The sequence below is a fragment of the Felis catus genome, chromosome B1 (assembly GCF_018350175.1).
Source record: "Felis catus isolate Fca126 chromosome B1, F.catus_Fca126_mat1.0, whole genome shotgun sequence".
NCBI lineage: Eukaryota > Metazoa > Chordata > Mammalia > Carnivora > Felidae > Felis > Felis catus.
In genome coordinates, this window is record NC_058371.1 from 159690845 (window position 1) to 159705897 (window position 15053).

A 15053-nucleotide genomic window follows, 5' to 3' on the forward strand; every position below is an offset into this window, starting at 1 on the left:
GAGTTTTTAATCATATCTGAGAATTCTGAAATATCATTTCCTACCCTCTGAAGTGTTTTGGGTAACGAAAAGTGAGTGTTCTCTGGCATCAAACATGACTCAAACCCCAGTTCTGTGACTCAGCTATACAACCGTGGATAAATTACTTACCTTCTCTGACACTCAGTATCCCTTCTCAGATAGGAGGGTAATAGGTATGTCTGTATAAAGAGTACTGACATATATGTAAAGTACTCTGCAAATAGTAGATGAAAGGTAGTCAGAATTATTAGTTACTACTTTAGCGTACCAAGGTAGGAGCACTACAGGAAACACAGCAACCAAGTATTGATTGGGCTCCCACTATGTGTAGCAGTGCTCAGAGAACAAAAATGAGCAGGACATGTTCACCTCTCAAGGAGTTTACAGCAGAGTAGGAGATAGGCTACAAACTTAAAAAAAGAAAAAAAAAGTAAATGGAATTTTTGAATTGGGATTTTTTCTATTACTCTACTTTTTTTAATGTTTACTTATCTTGAGGGGGGAGGGAGGGGCAGAGAGATAGGGGGAGAGAATACAAGCAGGCTCCACACTCAGTGCAGAGATGCACGTGGGGCTTGATCCCACAAACCATGAGATCATGACCTGAGTTGAAATCAAGAGTCTGATGCTTAACCTACTAAGCCACCCAGAAGCCCCCTATTACTCTGCTTTTTAAGGCTAAACTGATTCAGATCTAAGGAAAAGGGAAGAATAGCCCTACAAATACACCCCTTGTGCCCAGTCATGCTTGTCCCATGGACTTTTCACGTATCACCAAGCTTGGTTTTCAGCTTTATATACACAGGTCAGAAAGTCAGTATAACACTGAATAAATCTTTTAAAAAATTCTACAAATATTAATAATATGAATGAAAACACTTTTCCTATTGCCCTATCATGGTAGTTTCTCCCACAGGTAGAGATTGCACTCTTATTTTGGAAATACTTTTGATGTTATCTTACCAATTGGTGGAATAGAATAGCTCTCAGGTGGCTATTGTTAGCTAATGTCCCAAGCAAGGCAGTATTGCCATGGTTTCCAAACTAGAATCACCCTGGGATGTTTAAAAATTGTAGGGCCCAGGGGCACCTGAGTGGCTCAGTTGGTTAAGCATCGGACTTTGGATCAGGTCATGATCTCATGGTTCATAAGTTTGAGCCCTGCATTGGGCTCTGTGCTGATAGCTCGGAGCCTAGAGGCTGCTCTGGATTTTGTGTCTCCCTCTCTCTCTACCCCTCTCCTGCTCAGTCTCTCAAAAATAAATAAATGTTAAAAAAAAAATTGTAGGGCCCAGACTACACCCTAGACCAATTAAATCCACAATCTTTGGAGGTGGAACACAAGCACTGGTATTTTTCAAAGCAGACAAGTTTGGGCTCTACCACATATTGTTTAATGAGTAAGGCTACTGGCTCTGGAAATCAGACAGCCCACAACCAAATCCTGACTCTCATCAGGAGAGAGAGGGAAAGCATTTCAGACAGAAGAAATGGCAAACGTAAAGGTTGAGGTGGAATCAAGCAAAAGGCACAGTAGGATAGTTGGTCAGGGTGGCTGGAGAGAAGCGAGCAAGGGAGAGGACAGCACAATTTGTGGTTGGGCCAGATCCAATGAGCCCTGCCAGAGTTTGGAGCAAAATGATGAATATTATCTCCCTCTAAGAGATAATCAGAACATTATGGCTGTTATACGCTTTAAATGTCTGTATTTTATTCTGTAACACACAAACCACATCACACACATTGCCACCTCCAGCTACAAATGGGATGGTCCAAGCCATTTAAAAGAGAAGGCTGCCATCTGCTGGGAGAGAGCATGACTAAATCTGTTCCCTGACGGCAGTGACGAGGCATTGTTCACTGTGAGTCCCATTGCAAGCACAAGTAAAGTATTCTGTAACATGACAAGGATGAAATATTAAAGTATAGCTGTTCTCCACTTTGTCCTCTACCCTGACTCCTAAGGAGCCCATGTTTGAGATGCTCAGCCTCTAGTCCTGGGTTGTACCAAATGGTGTACAACTGACCTACAAAGTAAAGGCAGGAAGCACATCTCAGAATAGATCTAGGGGGCACAGGAAGAGAAGGTAAGAGAGAGTCAAGGTGGAGTTTGAGAGAAATAGGAAAGGTATTTTTGGAGATTAGCTGTCATGATGATTGGGACCTGGGAAGAGAAATGCTTCAAGAGCATTTTAGCAGGTTTTGCTCTTATGTATACCTTCAAGATACTTCAGTAAGAGACCTACTTTATTTTTCAAGTCTTTTTGAAGTAAAATTTGTGCTTGTTTTGTGTACACTATTGTTCTGAAGATTAGTCTTGAAGCAGTCCATTTCTATTTTGGGTGTGACTATGTAAACAGTGGGATGTTCTTTGATATGACATAATAAGCTATGTGATCCATTACTACTGTTCATTCTTCTTGATCCTCTCCTAAGCACGGCTCCCTAGCACTGTGCTCCCCACTGCCTTAGCTCTGGGTCATTGGGCAAGAGATAGGAGAGCGTGGGAAAGGGTTTTGCTTGAAGGTGAGAAGATAGAGGCAGGAAAAAGGGCAAGTCCTTCCATTTGGTTAAACTATGACAATGACGACAACAGAAACCAGGGACTTCTGTGCAAACCAGAGATCAAAACTAGCACTTTTGTGACACATTTTCTCAAATTTCAAATCTATTTTTCATGTTCATTTTTACCCAACTTCATCTATGTGAAGACAGCACTGGCAACTGGTAGCTGCTAAGAAAGCTGTATTTATAACCCACACAAGGGGCACCTGGGTGGCTTTGTCAGTTAAGTGTCAGACTCTTGATTTCAACTCAGGTCATGATCTTGGGGTCATGAGCTTATGGTCGTGAGATCAAGCCCCACATTGGACTTTGTGCTGAGCATGGAGCCTGCTTAAGATTTTTCTCTCTCCCTCTGCCCCCTCCCTGGCCCATGCTCTCTCTAAATAAAAATAAATAAATAAATATAGATTAATTAATTAATTTTAAAAAAAAACTTTAAAAACACTTTATAACTCATACCAAACACCACAATAAATTCCAAATGGATCAAAGATTTAATTTTTTTTTTTTAAGATTATAAAAGAAGACACATGGGTAATTCCTTCATAACCTGCAAGGGGAAGAAGGACTTTCTAATTATGATTCCATACAGAAGCTAAAGAAGAAATGACTGATAAATGTTATTATAAAAATATTTTTATGGCAAAATAAAACAAAATAAAAATAAGAAAAGACAAAGAGACCATTAATAAACAGAAAAAAATAGGTCATACATATCCCAGACAAAGGGCTAATGCTGCAAGTAAGAAAAATACCTAGCAACTCAAAAGGAAAATAGAATAGGCAAATGACATGAAAAAAAAAAAATATATATATATATATATATATAAAGATGCTTAATGTCCTTTCAGATGGTAAGGTAAATGCAAATTAAAACTTAATTGACATACTAGTTTTTCATCAATTAGATTTTCAAAAAGCCAGTAGTTCAACCACACACTACAATGGTGAAGCTATAGAGAAAGAGACAATTCCATGGCTTGTGGGCATCAACTCCCATGGAGGGTGATTTTGTTAAATCAAAGTTCCAGATGTGTTTACCCTTCAGTGATCTCACTTCTGGAAATTTATTCTACAGATATAACTGCATGACATGTACTAAATGATATCACATACAGGTTTATCTATTATAGCATTGCTTATAATAGCAACATCCTGGAAACAAACAAGGTGTTAAACTAGTAGTGGCACAACTATGTAACAAAACATGGGGCATCTGCTTTTCTTTTTCTTTTTTTTAATGAAAAAACTCTATATTTAGTTATATGGGAAGATACACTGTCAAGTAAAGAGTGAAGAACAGTATGGCTTACGCTACCCTTTGATAAGAAAGGGGGAACACACACATAAGCTTGTACAGTATTTTCTTGAATTTATATAAAGATGCATAGAAATGAATAAAAGTGGTTACTTATAAAAGGGGAGAGGGGCGCCTGGGTGGCTCGGTCAGTTAAATGTCCAACTTCAACTCAGGTCATGATCTCGCGGTTTGTGAGTTCGAGCCCCGCATTGGGTTCTGAGCCAACAACTCAGAGCCTGGAGCCTGCTTGGGATTCTGTGTCTCCTCCTCTCTCTGTCTCTCCTTCCCATGCTCATGCTCTCTCTCTGTCTTTCAATAATAAATAAACATTTAAAAAAATGATTAAAAAACTAAATAAACATTTTTAAAAAAGGGAGAGAGGGAACAAAGTGGGAGGTAGACATTTCCTCGTAGTCTTCTATTGTTTTGGTTTTTTAATCATGTAAATATCTTACAAATTTCAAAACAGCTTTAAATTTAAAAACAAATTTACTCAATATGATTTCCCTCCATACCCCCTCACTTGCCTGAGATTCTTGCTTTTATTACTTCTCTAATCCCTTATAAATCCAAGTTAAGTACTCTGAGTTCTGTATGCTTGAGATTAAGTATTTAATCTCTATTTCAGCCTATTTTAGGTAAGTAGCTTAAATGAATACTTTGTTCCTATTTTTTTCTGAGCCTTTCTTCTCCATTAAAAATAGAAGTTGTATTGCCATTAAACTCAGAAAAATGAAGTATCCCGTAGGATATTCCAATCACTTTACTTTGTATGCTATACGGATGTGTTATTGTTATCAACATGTTCAGCCTTCCCAATCACACTGACAGTCCTTCAGGGACAGGATCCTTGTCTTACTCATCTACAACTCAGTGTCTACACCCTGAATATATTAAGTGCTCAATAAATTTTAACAGTGACACCCATGATTAGGTGATGATATATTAGTAAGATGATCGGCCCTATACTATAAATTTTTAAAATATGCACACAACCAAACTGCCATGTCTCAGTCATCTTTACACCCCCACAGGACACAAAGAGTGCTTTAGTAGATGCTCAGCAAATGTTTGTTTGTTTTTAAAGTTTATTTGAGGAAAAGAGAGCAGGGAGGGGCAGAGAGACAGAGACAGAGACAGAGAGAGAGAGAGAGAGAGAGAGAGAGAAAGAGAATATCCCAAGAAGGGTCTGCACTGTCAGCACAGGGCCCAACGCAGGGCTCAAACTCACAAACGGTGAGATCATTACCTGAGCCAAAACCAAGAATCAGATGCTTAACCGAATTGAGTCACTCATGTACCCCAAATGTTTGTTGGAGGAAGAAATCTTATTTTTCAACGTTTTTATTTATTTTTGGGACAGAGAGAGACAGAGCATGAACGGGGGAGGGGCAGAGAGAGAGGGAGACACAGAATTGGAAACAGGCTCCAGGCTCTGAGCCATCAGCCCAGAGCCTGACGCGGGGCTCGAACTCACGGACCGCGAGATCGTGACCTGGCTGAGGCCGGACGCTTAACCGACTGCGCCACCCAGGCGCCCCCGGAAGAAATCTTATTGAGTGAACAGAAGCATGGTGACATGTTGGCTAAATATTGCCTAATATTTACACTATTTTATGTAAATATTATGCAAATATGCTGGATGCTTATTTAGCTTTACTAAGGGAATTGATGTAAAGACTTAGAATTTTTAACAAGGAAAATCTAGAAAACAATTGAGAAGATTGGGAGTTTTAAAACAGTATTTATTTTCTAAAGCAGAGTCTGAGAACTTTTGAGAGTCTCATCATCACACTAGTTCAGAGGGGGCTACATTAGGCATCATGGACAGGGAAAGCCCTCTCAGAGCTAGGCTTTCTCACCTTTTAAATGTGGACTGGCAGAGAAAGACAAATACCATATGATTTCACTCATATGTGGAATTTAAGAAACATAACAAACAAACATGAGGAAAAACCAAGAACCAGACTCTTAACTATAGAGAACAAACTGATGGTGACCAGAGGGGAGGTGGGTGGGAGGATGGGTTAAATAGGTAATGGGAATTAAGGAGTGCCCTTGTGATGAGCACCAGTTGATGTAAGTGTTGAATCACTAAATTCTACACCTGAAACTAATATTTCACTTTGTTAACTAACTGGAATTTTTTTTAAGATTTTTAAGGAAAACCTTTTAAGTAATCTCTACATCCAGTGTGGGGTTTGAACTCACAACCTGGAGATCAAGAGTTGCACGCTCCACTGACTGAGCCAGCTAGGTGCCCCATAACAAATTGGAATTTAAATATAAACTCGGCTGAAAAAAAATTTTAAGAAAAAGAAAAAACCCAACCAAAACAAAATAAAATAAAAATGTGGACTGGGATCTGAATAGGAATTAATCATGAGACAAAATCCTGAAACACAGTATCTTGGGAGACAAAACCACAAATATAGATTCTGAGGCCAGAGCAGGTATGGGATTGGCCTTTTAGAGAACAGAAAAGAAGCCGGTATGACTGGGGCAGAGTAAGCAGGAGGAAGAACAGAAGAAGGTGAGGTTAGGGGACCCATGGAACTCTAGAATCCCTTGCAAAGGTTTGGTTTATCCTAAGAGCAACAGGAAGCCACAGGCAGGATTATATAGCAAGGGTGGCATCCTTATTTTATAAAATAGCATCCAGTTTGACTGAGCCAAAAAAAAAAATTACTATTTCTCCAACCCTTCTTCCTTCACCTTCAAATCCAGTGCCTCCAATGCAAGTTCAGAGGAAAAAGCCAAATGAAATGATCATGAGACGGGAGCAAGGAGGCCCACGTGGCTTGAGACTAGAGATGGTGTGGAGAGTGGTGGGACATTTGGTTGAGGAAGCAGGCAGGGTCCAGATCATGTGGGACCTTGCAGGCCTGCTAAGGACTTTAGATCACAAACTAAGTGAGATGAGAACCCCCCTCTGGAGAGGTGAAAGCACAAGAGCTGCATATAATTTATGTTCTAAAGATCTGTGATTACTATATGAACAATAAACTGGGCGGGGGGAGGCAGGGGCGGGGGGCAGGCAGGATAGGACCAGAGTGGAAGCAAGAGTAAGCTGAAAGCTACTGTGGTAGACCAAGCAAGAGATGACAGTAGCTTACAAAGGTGATGAAGCTTTAGATGTTAATAAATGGTCAGTTATGATATATCTTAAAATTGGGATTTGCAAATGGTTTGGAGGCTGAGTGTAAGAGAAAAACAGGTGTCAAGAATGACTCCAAGGTTTTTTATCCTAGCACCTGGATGAATGAGTGATGGTACCATTTGCTGAAAAGGGGAACAATAAGGAAAGAACAAGCTTGAGTGTGCAAGTAAGAGCTCAGTCATGGACACGTTCAATTTTACATGCCTACTAGATATTCAGGTACAGATATTAAATAGACAATGGTTATAAAATGGTTATTCAGGTACAGATATTAAATAGACAATGGTTATAAAACAAGGGAGAAATTTGAGAAGTTACCAGCATACAATTAAAGCCATGGAACTGATGACATAACCCAGGGAACCTAGAGGCTGGGAAGAGAAGGAGGATCTAGGAAAGAAAACTGAGTCAGGAACAATTGATGAAGTAGGATGACAATGAAGACAAATAAAGACTTACAAGAAAGAGGGAGTGAATGTGTCAAATTAGTAAGATGAGGATAAAGAATTAACCATTGATTCTGGCAAGGCAGAGGTCATTATGACCTCAACAAAAGCAACTTCAGCCAAATAGAGGAGATGAACATTTAAGTGGGTTCTCAAGAGAATGAGAAGAGAGTATATGGAGATAATGACTTATAGACAACTACTGTTTTTGAGGAATTTTTCCTCAACATGGGGTTAAGGGAGTTTGTTTTTTCTTTTTTTTAGACAGGAGTTATTGATGCATGTTCATGTGCTGCATGACCCAGTAGAGAGAATAAAATGATACAGGAGAGAAGAGGGGCTAATTTTAGGAGCAAAGAGCTTAAAGTTAGATAAGATGCAATCCAACATACAGGTTGAGAGAATGGCCTTTAATAGGAATAAGGACAGTTTATCCATTTTTAACAGGAGGAAAGGTAGAGTATATATATGTACAGATGCTGGGAGTTTGGTAGATTCCATGTTGGAAAATAGATTGACAAGGGAAATGTAGTATGTTTGCGCTGAGAGCCCATTTGAATTTCAAGGTCATTAATTTAAAATCAGTGAGGATAGTTGTTTTTCTCTTGTCATTGGTTTTCAAGTGCAGGCAAGAACTGGACTGAACTGGGCAAGAACGACAGAAGGAGAAGCAAGGGAGGTAAGGATATTTGCAAAGGAGTGATTCTACTGGTGGACCATGGACTATCAAGTTAAGTAAAGGGAGACAGAGGACAAAAGGTAGTGATATATATACAAAAGGTAGTGAATGGTTTATAGCATCAATAGGTTAGAGGACCTTTTGAAGTTGAAGAATTGATGGGGGGTACAAGGAGGAAGAGTGAGCTGGGAAGATATGATATGGTTAGAGATTAGAGTGCTTGATAAGGAAATTTTGGAAATGGCACAGCAATTGACATTACAAAGACTAGAGGAGTGGGTGCCTAAGATGGGATGAAGGACACCATCATTCAAAGTGAGGAGGTCAGGGGCACCTGGGTGGCTCAGTCAGTTGGGCATCCGACTTTGGCTCAGGTCATGATCTCGCAGTTCGTGAGTTCAAGCCCCGCGTCGGGCTCTGTGCTGACAGCTCAGGGCCTGGAGCCTGCTTCGGATTCTGTGTCTCCCTCTCTCTGACCCTTCCCCGTTCATACTCTGTCTCTCTCTGTCTCAAAAATAAATAAGCGTTAAAAAAAAAAAAAAGCGAGGTCAAAGAATTGAGAAGCCAAGTGAATAATCCATGTGAATACTGAAATTCCATGCATGATAAGGTTGGCAGTGGAGAGAAAGCCAGTAAATTAGAGCAGTTTCAGTGGAGTGGAGGGAAAAGAAGCCTAACTAGGTGGGTTGAGGAGAGAATAATGGGTGGAGAAATGGAGTCAGTGAGTATAGACAACTTTTTGGACAAGTTTTGCAGTGAAGAACAGAAAAATGATGGCAATGGGGGGAAAAGGAGGGGTCCGAAGAGGACATGGGGTCAAGGGTTTGTTTGTTTTTTTAAGATGAAAGGTTCTAGAGTGTATGTTTATAGAGTATATGTGAGCATTCATGGGGCTGATTCATTAGAAATGGAGAAATTAATTCTGTAGGAGACAGGGGTGATTGTGGCAAGAACAAAGTTCTTCAGGAGACAAGAGTGGAATCCAAACCACAAATGGAAGACTTTGCTTTTCATAGAAAAAGGCACATTTCTTCTCTGAAATATGGAAAAAGGATCTATAAGTATAAATTTGGGCAAGGCAATAGATTAGTGGTAAAAAAAAAAAAAAGAAAGAAGAGAGCTCATGACTGATTGCTTCTATTTGCTCAATAAAGTGTAAGGCAGTCTTCACCTGTTTGGAGGCCAAAAGTATAACATTTGGAGGAAGGTAAAGAGGACAGTCACCTTCTCAGAGACTAGGAGAACTAACTTACTAGTGAATAAAGTGGGATTGCTAGAAGTATCAAATGATTGACTAAGATTTGTGGTCATGTTGAAATAAAAGCAATTATATGATTGTGTGATTTTGTACAGCAAGAGTCAGCTGCTCAGGTGCATGCAGAGGGTGGATGGTTAAGTTTAACCTGGGTTGGGGTTTTGCCAGGAGAAGTATGGTAGATAGCCAAAGAGTAAATGGAGTGGGGAAATATGTGAACCCCTGAGAGACCATAGAATGGAAGCTGATAAAGAGGAGTCTAGGTGGGGCGCCTGGGTGGCGCAGTCGGTTAAGCGTCCGACTTCAGCCAGGTCACGATCTCGCGGTCCGTGAGTTCGAGCCCCGCGTCGGGCTCTGGACTGATGGCTCAGAGCCTGGAGCCTGTTTCTGATTCTGTGTCTCCCTCTCTCTCTGCCCCTCCCCCGTTCATGCTCTGTCTCTCTCTGTCCCAAAAATAAATAAACGTTAAAAAAAAAAAAAAAAAAAAGAGGAGTCTAGGAGAACATGAGAGTAAAAGTGGTCAGCTGAGGAACTGGAAGCCCAGTTTGGACAAAGAATTGTTCTGGGTGGGGTCATCAAGGAGAGGTCATAAGTGAACCAATGGGGTTAGAGCAAGGGATGTTTATACCCAAGATCCGTCAGCTCTGTCACTTTGTGAACTTGGTGAGGACTATAAGCATTTAGTAAATGTACATTTTAAATTCCTCTGGAGTATTTTGTTACTACAACTTTAACCATGTAATAGCTAGCATTTATTGAGTACCACCATGTGCCAAACACTGACAAAAATATCCTCCCTTCAAGGATGCCATCTTTTAATTGGGGAGAAAGATAACGATGTAGTACAAAGTCTTAAGTGCTATAAAGAAGTAATGTTTGAAGTGGCAACCCAGAGAAAATGCAGTGACTAACTGTAGTGAAGAATTAAGGGCTTCAAAGAGAAGTTACAATGAATAACCAAGGCTAGGAAGTCATCAGGTGAAGAGAGGGAGAGAGTGAAGAGACTCAGTTTCTCTTTACCAGAGTCTCAATTACTCATCAGATGACTGCAAAGCAGCAGGTAAACGACACAAAAATTACCTTCCTTTAAACAGGTGAGCTCTTGCATGCAAACATCCACATTAGAACCCCGAGTTCTACATAGGGCGGGGTTGCTCAGTGTCTCTGGAAGGGCCCCAGCACCTACCGCTCAGGCAAGATAGCGGAATCCTTGGCGGGAATCTGGTCACCAGAGAAGGGGCGGTCACTACGGCGGCGCTGGGAAGCAACTCAGCTTTGTGGGGCTTGTGGGTCTCGCGGGAAGCAGAGGGCCCCCGGGGCTTACGGGATCCCAGGCGTTTACTGTGATTGCGCAGTGCATGGGGCTCGTAGGCTTCGTGGGGCTCTTGGGGCTCATAGAGTTCGTGGGGCTCGTCGGGTTCGTGGGGTTCATAGCGCTTGTGGGGCTCATAGCGCTTGTGGGGCTCATAGGGTTTGTGGGGTTCAGATGTCTCCTCGGACCCATAAAACTCAATGCCCCGGTCTCGCGTGATCTGCTCGTTGGCCTCCCCCGGTTCCTCCTGCTCCTCGGGTTTCTCTGGCTCCTCGGGCTCCTCGGGTTCTTCGGGTTCTTCGGGTTCCTCCGGCTCCTCAAGCTTGTGCACGTCGAGGAGCCTGACTACAAAGGGCTTCGGATGGACTTCGCGGGGAACGGCTATTTCTGTCGTGTCATGCCCATCCGAAAACGCAGATGAGCCTGAATGTTCTTGGTTCTCCATTGGCGCCCACCCTCTCGACCGGACACAGGCGCGCTGTTTGTCTTCTGCGCAACCCGAGGGGCCTGGGGTGGGCGGTGCCCAAGCCCCGCCCCAGCCCGCCCAGCGCCCGGCCAGCCCCGCCCTGGGGCCCTCCCGGCAAGTTCTCCGGTTGCCAAGGGGACGCGCCTGCTCCAGGCGCCCACCTGCGCGCGCTAGCCGGCCGAGAGAAACCCGCGAGGTCCTGAGCCGCAGTTCCCGGTGTTACCGGCGAGGACTCCCGAGCGCTCTCGGTAGCTCTGTGTTACTTGCCGAGGCCTTGAGGCCGAACATACCAGCTTTCAGTGTAGTTACAGCAACGCTCAGGCAGCAGAGCCGGGTCCCTTTTCGGCTCAGAGGTTCTCAGGCGCCGGTTCTCCTTAGGCCTTTGTTCCCTAGGAGTAATAGTCTAAGGCCCTCGATCCCTAAGATTGATTTCCATCAGTGTCTAGTAAATGCACAACAATCATAATGTGGGTGTGGGAGATGGGTGAGACCAATATGTCATTTGGTCCAAACTTAATATTCAGGAGAAATCTCAAATTTAGATTTTTAAATTTGCCTTCACGTGAAGTTCTACACACAAGTCACAAACACGGGATTAAAAGAGATTATATTCATCTACATCTTGTGTCTCGTTATAGGGCACACTGTACTGAAGTGTACTATAAATCGTTTTTTATAAATCCTGTATTAGCTTGTGAACAGCACAAGTTTAAGTGTGGTATGTGTGTGCGTGTTAGCATTAATTTGTTAAATGTGGTATCTTTTAAACACAATATACCAAAATTTTTATAACCCTGTTTTTGGCAACCCCCTTTCTCTTTTTTACCATTTTTAAGCTAAGAGATTTTTAGAGGTAAGTGATCTTTGGACATCTCTCAATCCCAAGTATACTTTTTGTACACTACTTGGTATTCCTTGGATATACTTTGCCTCACAGCACAAAAAGTTAAAAAAGAAACATTTTGGATTGTGGATGTCATCTAGAATGGAACAAGAAGAGAGTGGCATATCTCAATCAGGAAATCTCTCTCCCTTAGACATGATATAGACATGTGCAGTACTGTATGGAAATCCAAGAAGTATATCTCAAAGAATTGGGGAAAGGAGAAATAAAGCTATCAGAGAGTTTTAACTCAACACATGAACAATCAGGCAAGAGTTATGTAAATTTGCCTTAAAGAGGCACCCCAAAACAGTACTAGTCTACCACTAAATAGAATGCCTTCAAATATCCTATCTTAGTGGTTATGCCTATTCAAAAATTGTAGAGGGGAGAGGGTCCAACTCCAAAGACTGCAAATATTACATACAGCTAGTTCTTCAGGCCCTCTCAAGATGGATCTCTGACATGACACCACTCTGTATCAATAGATCATGCCTCACCAGGCAACTTTCTGACAGGACCGGCTTTCCAGGGATTTTGCTCACTGGTAGGGATTAGCATCACAAAGGATGGATTCTGGTCCACATCGCAATTATGTATTGGCATTCTAATTTTATAAACCAATCTCATGAAAATGACTTCTGTCTTTCTAGGGAGAAGTTTAGGAATTGATCTGGATTCTCTCTTTCCCTCATCTCCCTCTCTACCCACAGGGCATCAGCAACTCCAGTTCATTCTTCAAATGTGTTTTTAATTCACCTTTTCTTTTCATCTCCTTTGCCAGTACATCTCACGAATGCCAGTCCAGGCCACCATCAGCCCTCAAACTGGTGTAATGACAATTACAACACTCCAAACTATTAAACCTCAAGTGAGGATCTGGAGAAAGGGGAACCTTCTTACACTCTTGGTGGGAATGCAAAATGGTGCAGCCACTCTGGGAAACCATATGGAGTTTCCTCAAAAAGTTAAAAATAGAACTACCCTCCAATCCAGCAATTGCACTACTATTTACCCAAGGGATACAAAAATACTAATTCGAAAGGATACATGCACCTCACTGTTTAGAATAAATCTGAAGCTTTGCATCATAAGATGCCCCAGAATTTTTGTCCTTGCCTCTCTCTCCAGTCTGTGGGCTCCTCCACCGTTGCTGTCTACATTCCAGCCTCCCTATTCTTCTCTAACATGTCAAACTCTCCCATTTCAGCATGTTTCTACACCTGTCCCTACTGCCTGGAGCCCACTTCTCCCTCACTTCACATGCTGGCTCTTTTCCATTCTTTAGGTCTTGGCTTAAATATCACCCACTCAGGTCTTTCCAGCCCACAGTAATTTTATTTTCTGCCATTATTTTCTATCTCAGATCCTTGCTTCAACACAATTTATAATTATTTCAACTGCTTTTTAAATTTGTGTGTGTGGCTCCCCAGCTAGAATATAAGCTCCTTAATGACAGGGACATTCTCTATCCTGGTGGCTGGTGTATGCCCTGTGCTAAGCACAGTGAATGGCTATGAATACCTATCATTACTTTTGTTTTCCTGCCTAGCAACCCTTCCCTCTTCTAAAAGTAGAACTTGTCCTTTCTGTGGGGAACTCATTTCATATGATTTGAGGGGCTAGTCCTGCTCCCCCTACCAGGTCTGGGCAATTTGGCCACAGAGATTGGTTCAGAGATCAATATGTGAGCCTAGCAGAGCCAATCCTGTCCCTCCATGAGATTTGCTGAATTGTTGCTTGGAAAGAGAGAATTCATGGGGCCCCTGGGTGGGTCAGTTGGCTAAGTGTCTGACTTTGGCTCAGATCATGAACTCAAGGTTTGAGTTTGAGCCCCAGATTGGGCTCCATGCTGACAACTTGGAGCCTGCTTGGGATTCTCTCTCTCCCCCTTTCTACCCCTCCCCCACTCAAGCTGGCTTTCTCTCAAAAGAAAGAAGGAATAAAATAGAGGATTAATTTTATTCTGGGATCATAAGCTACATGAATGTTGAAGGCTTGGTGTTGAGAGCAGTTCCTTGTGGAGGGAATCTGAGTGAAGCCAAATACAATAAAACCTTGGTTTGAGAGCATAATTTATTCCAAAAGCATGCTTGTAATCCAAAGCACTTGTATGTCACAGCGAATTTGAAGAACAATTAGCTCAGTTGTGATCATGTGACATTCAGCATCACGTATTACTTGTATTGCAAGGCATTGCTCATTTATCAAGTTAACGTTTTTTAGAAATGCTTTTGCTTGGCTTGTCGAACACTTGCAGAACAAGTTACTCACAATCCAAGGTTTTACTGCAGAGGTTAGCAGGACCAAGAGATGGAGAGACAGCCTTGTTATCTTTGAGCCCTTGAATCTGCCCATGCCCAGATAATTGTGCCCTTTTTTGACATACAAATTTAAGTTGAATTTCCATCATTTTTAACTGCAAGAGTTCTGGCACATAGCTGGTGCTCAATGTTGACTAAATGAATAAATGAAAAGACAGATTCTACTCTTATTGTGCTAACTACACTTAACAGTTTCTGGGCCTGGAAGGCTGGCAACAGACATTACTCCAAGGTAATCCATGCCACCTGTGAGGCCTGTTGGGAAGACTGACAGCCAGGCAGCATCTTTGGCAACACACAAACCCATCTTGGCTGAATGCCAATTCATTAGAAACCCATGTGACATGTACCTCCCTCATTAGCCTGAGAGCATCCCAAGTCCCTGCTTTAATCACACTCAAGCAGCCACCACCATGCTGGCACTCAATAGCTTTTCCCTGAGGGAAAAACTCCAGCCACATCACTTACTGCCAAAATGCAGAAACTAGTGGTGCCTGGCTGGCTCAATCAGAGGAGTATGCAACTCTTGATCTTGTGTTCATGAGTTCAAGCCCCACGTTGGGTGTAGAGATTACTTTAAAAAAATACAGAAACTGGGGCGCCTGGGTGGCGCAGTCGGTTAAGCGTCCGACTTCAGCCAGG

At 42.1% G+C, this 15053-nt stretch overlaps 1 protein-coding gene across 4 annotated transcripts in view; it reads right to left on the minus strand.

Moving 5' to 3' along the window:
• Positions 1–11286, minus strand: part of THEGL (theg spermatid protein like) — a 56201-nt gene extending 44915 nt beyond the window's left edge. For 3 of the 4 annotated variants that reach the window (XM_045056331.1, XM_045056330.1, XM_045056328.1), the window contains exon 1: positions 10613–11284. In XM_045056331.1, the coding sequence (XP_044912266.1) occupies positions 10613–11183 (571 nt within the window). In that variant the 5' untranslated portion in view covers positions 11184–11284. Of the gene's footprint in view, positions 1–10612 lie in introns of all 4 variants that reach the window. The other variant, XM_045056329.1, reaches the window with a different exon arrangement.
• Positions 11287–15053: the final 3767 nt, after the last annotated feature.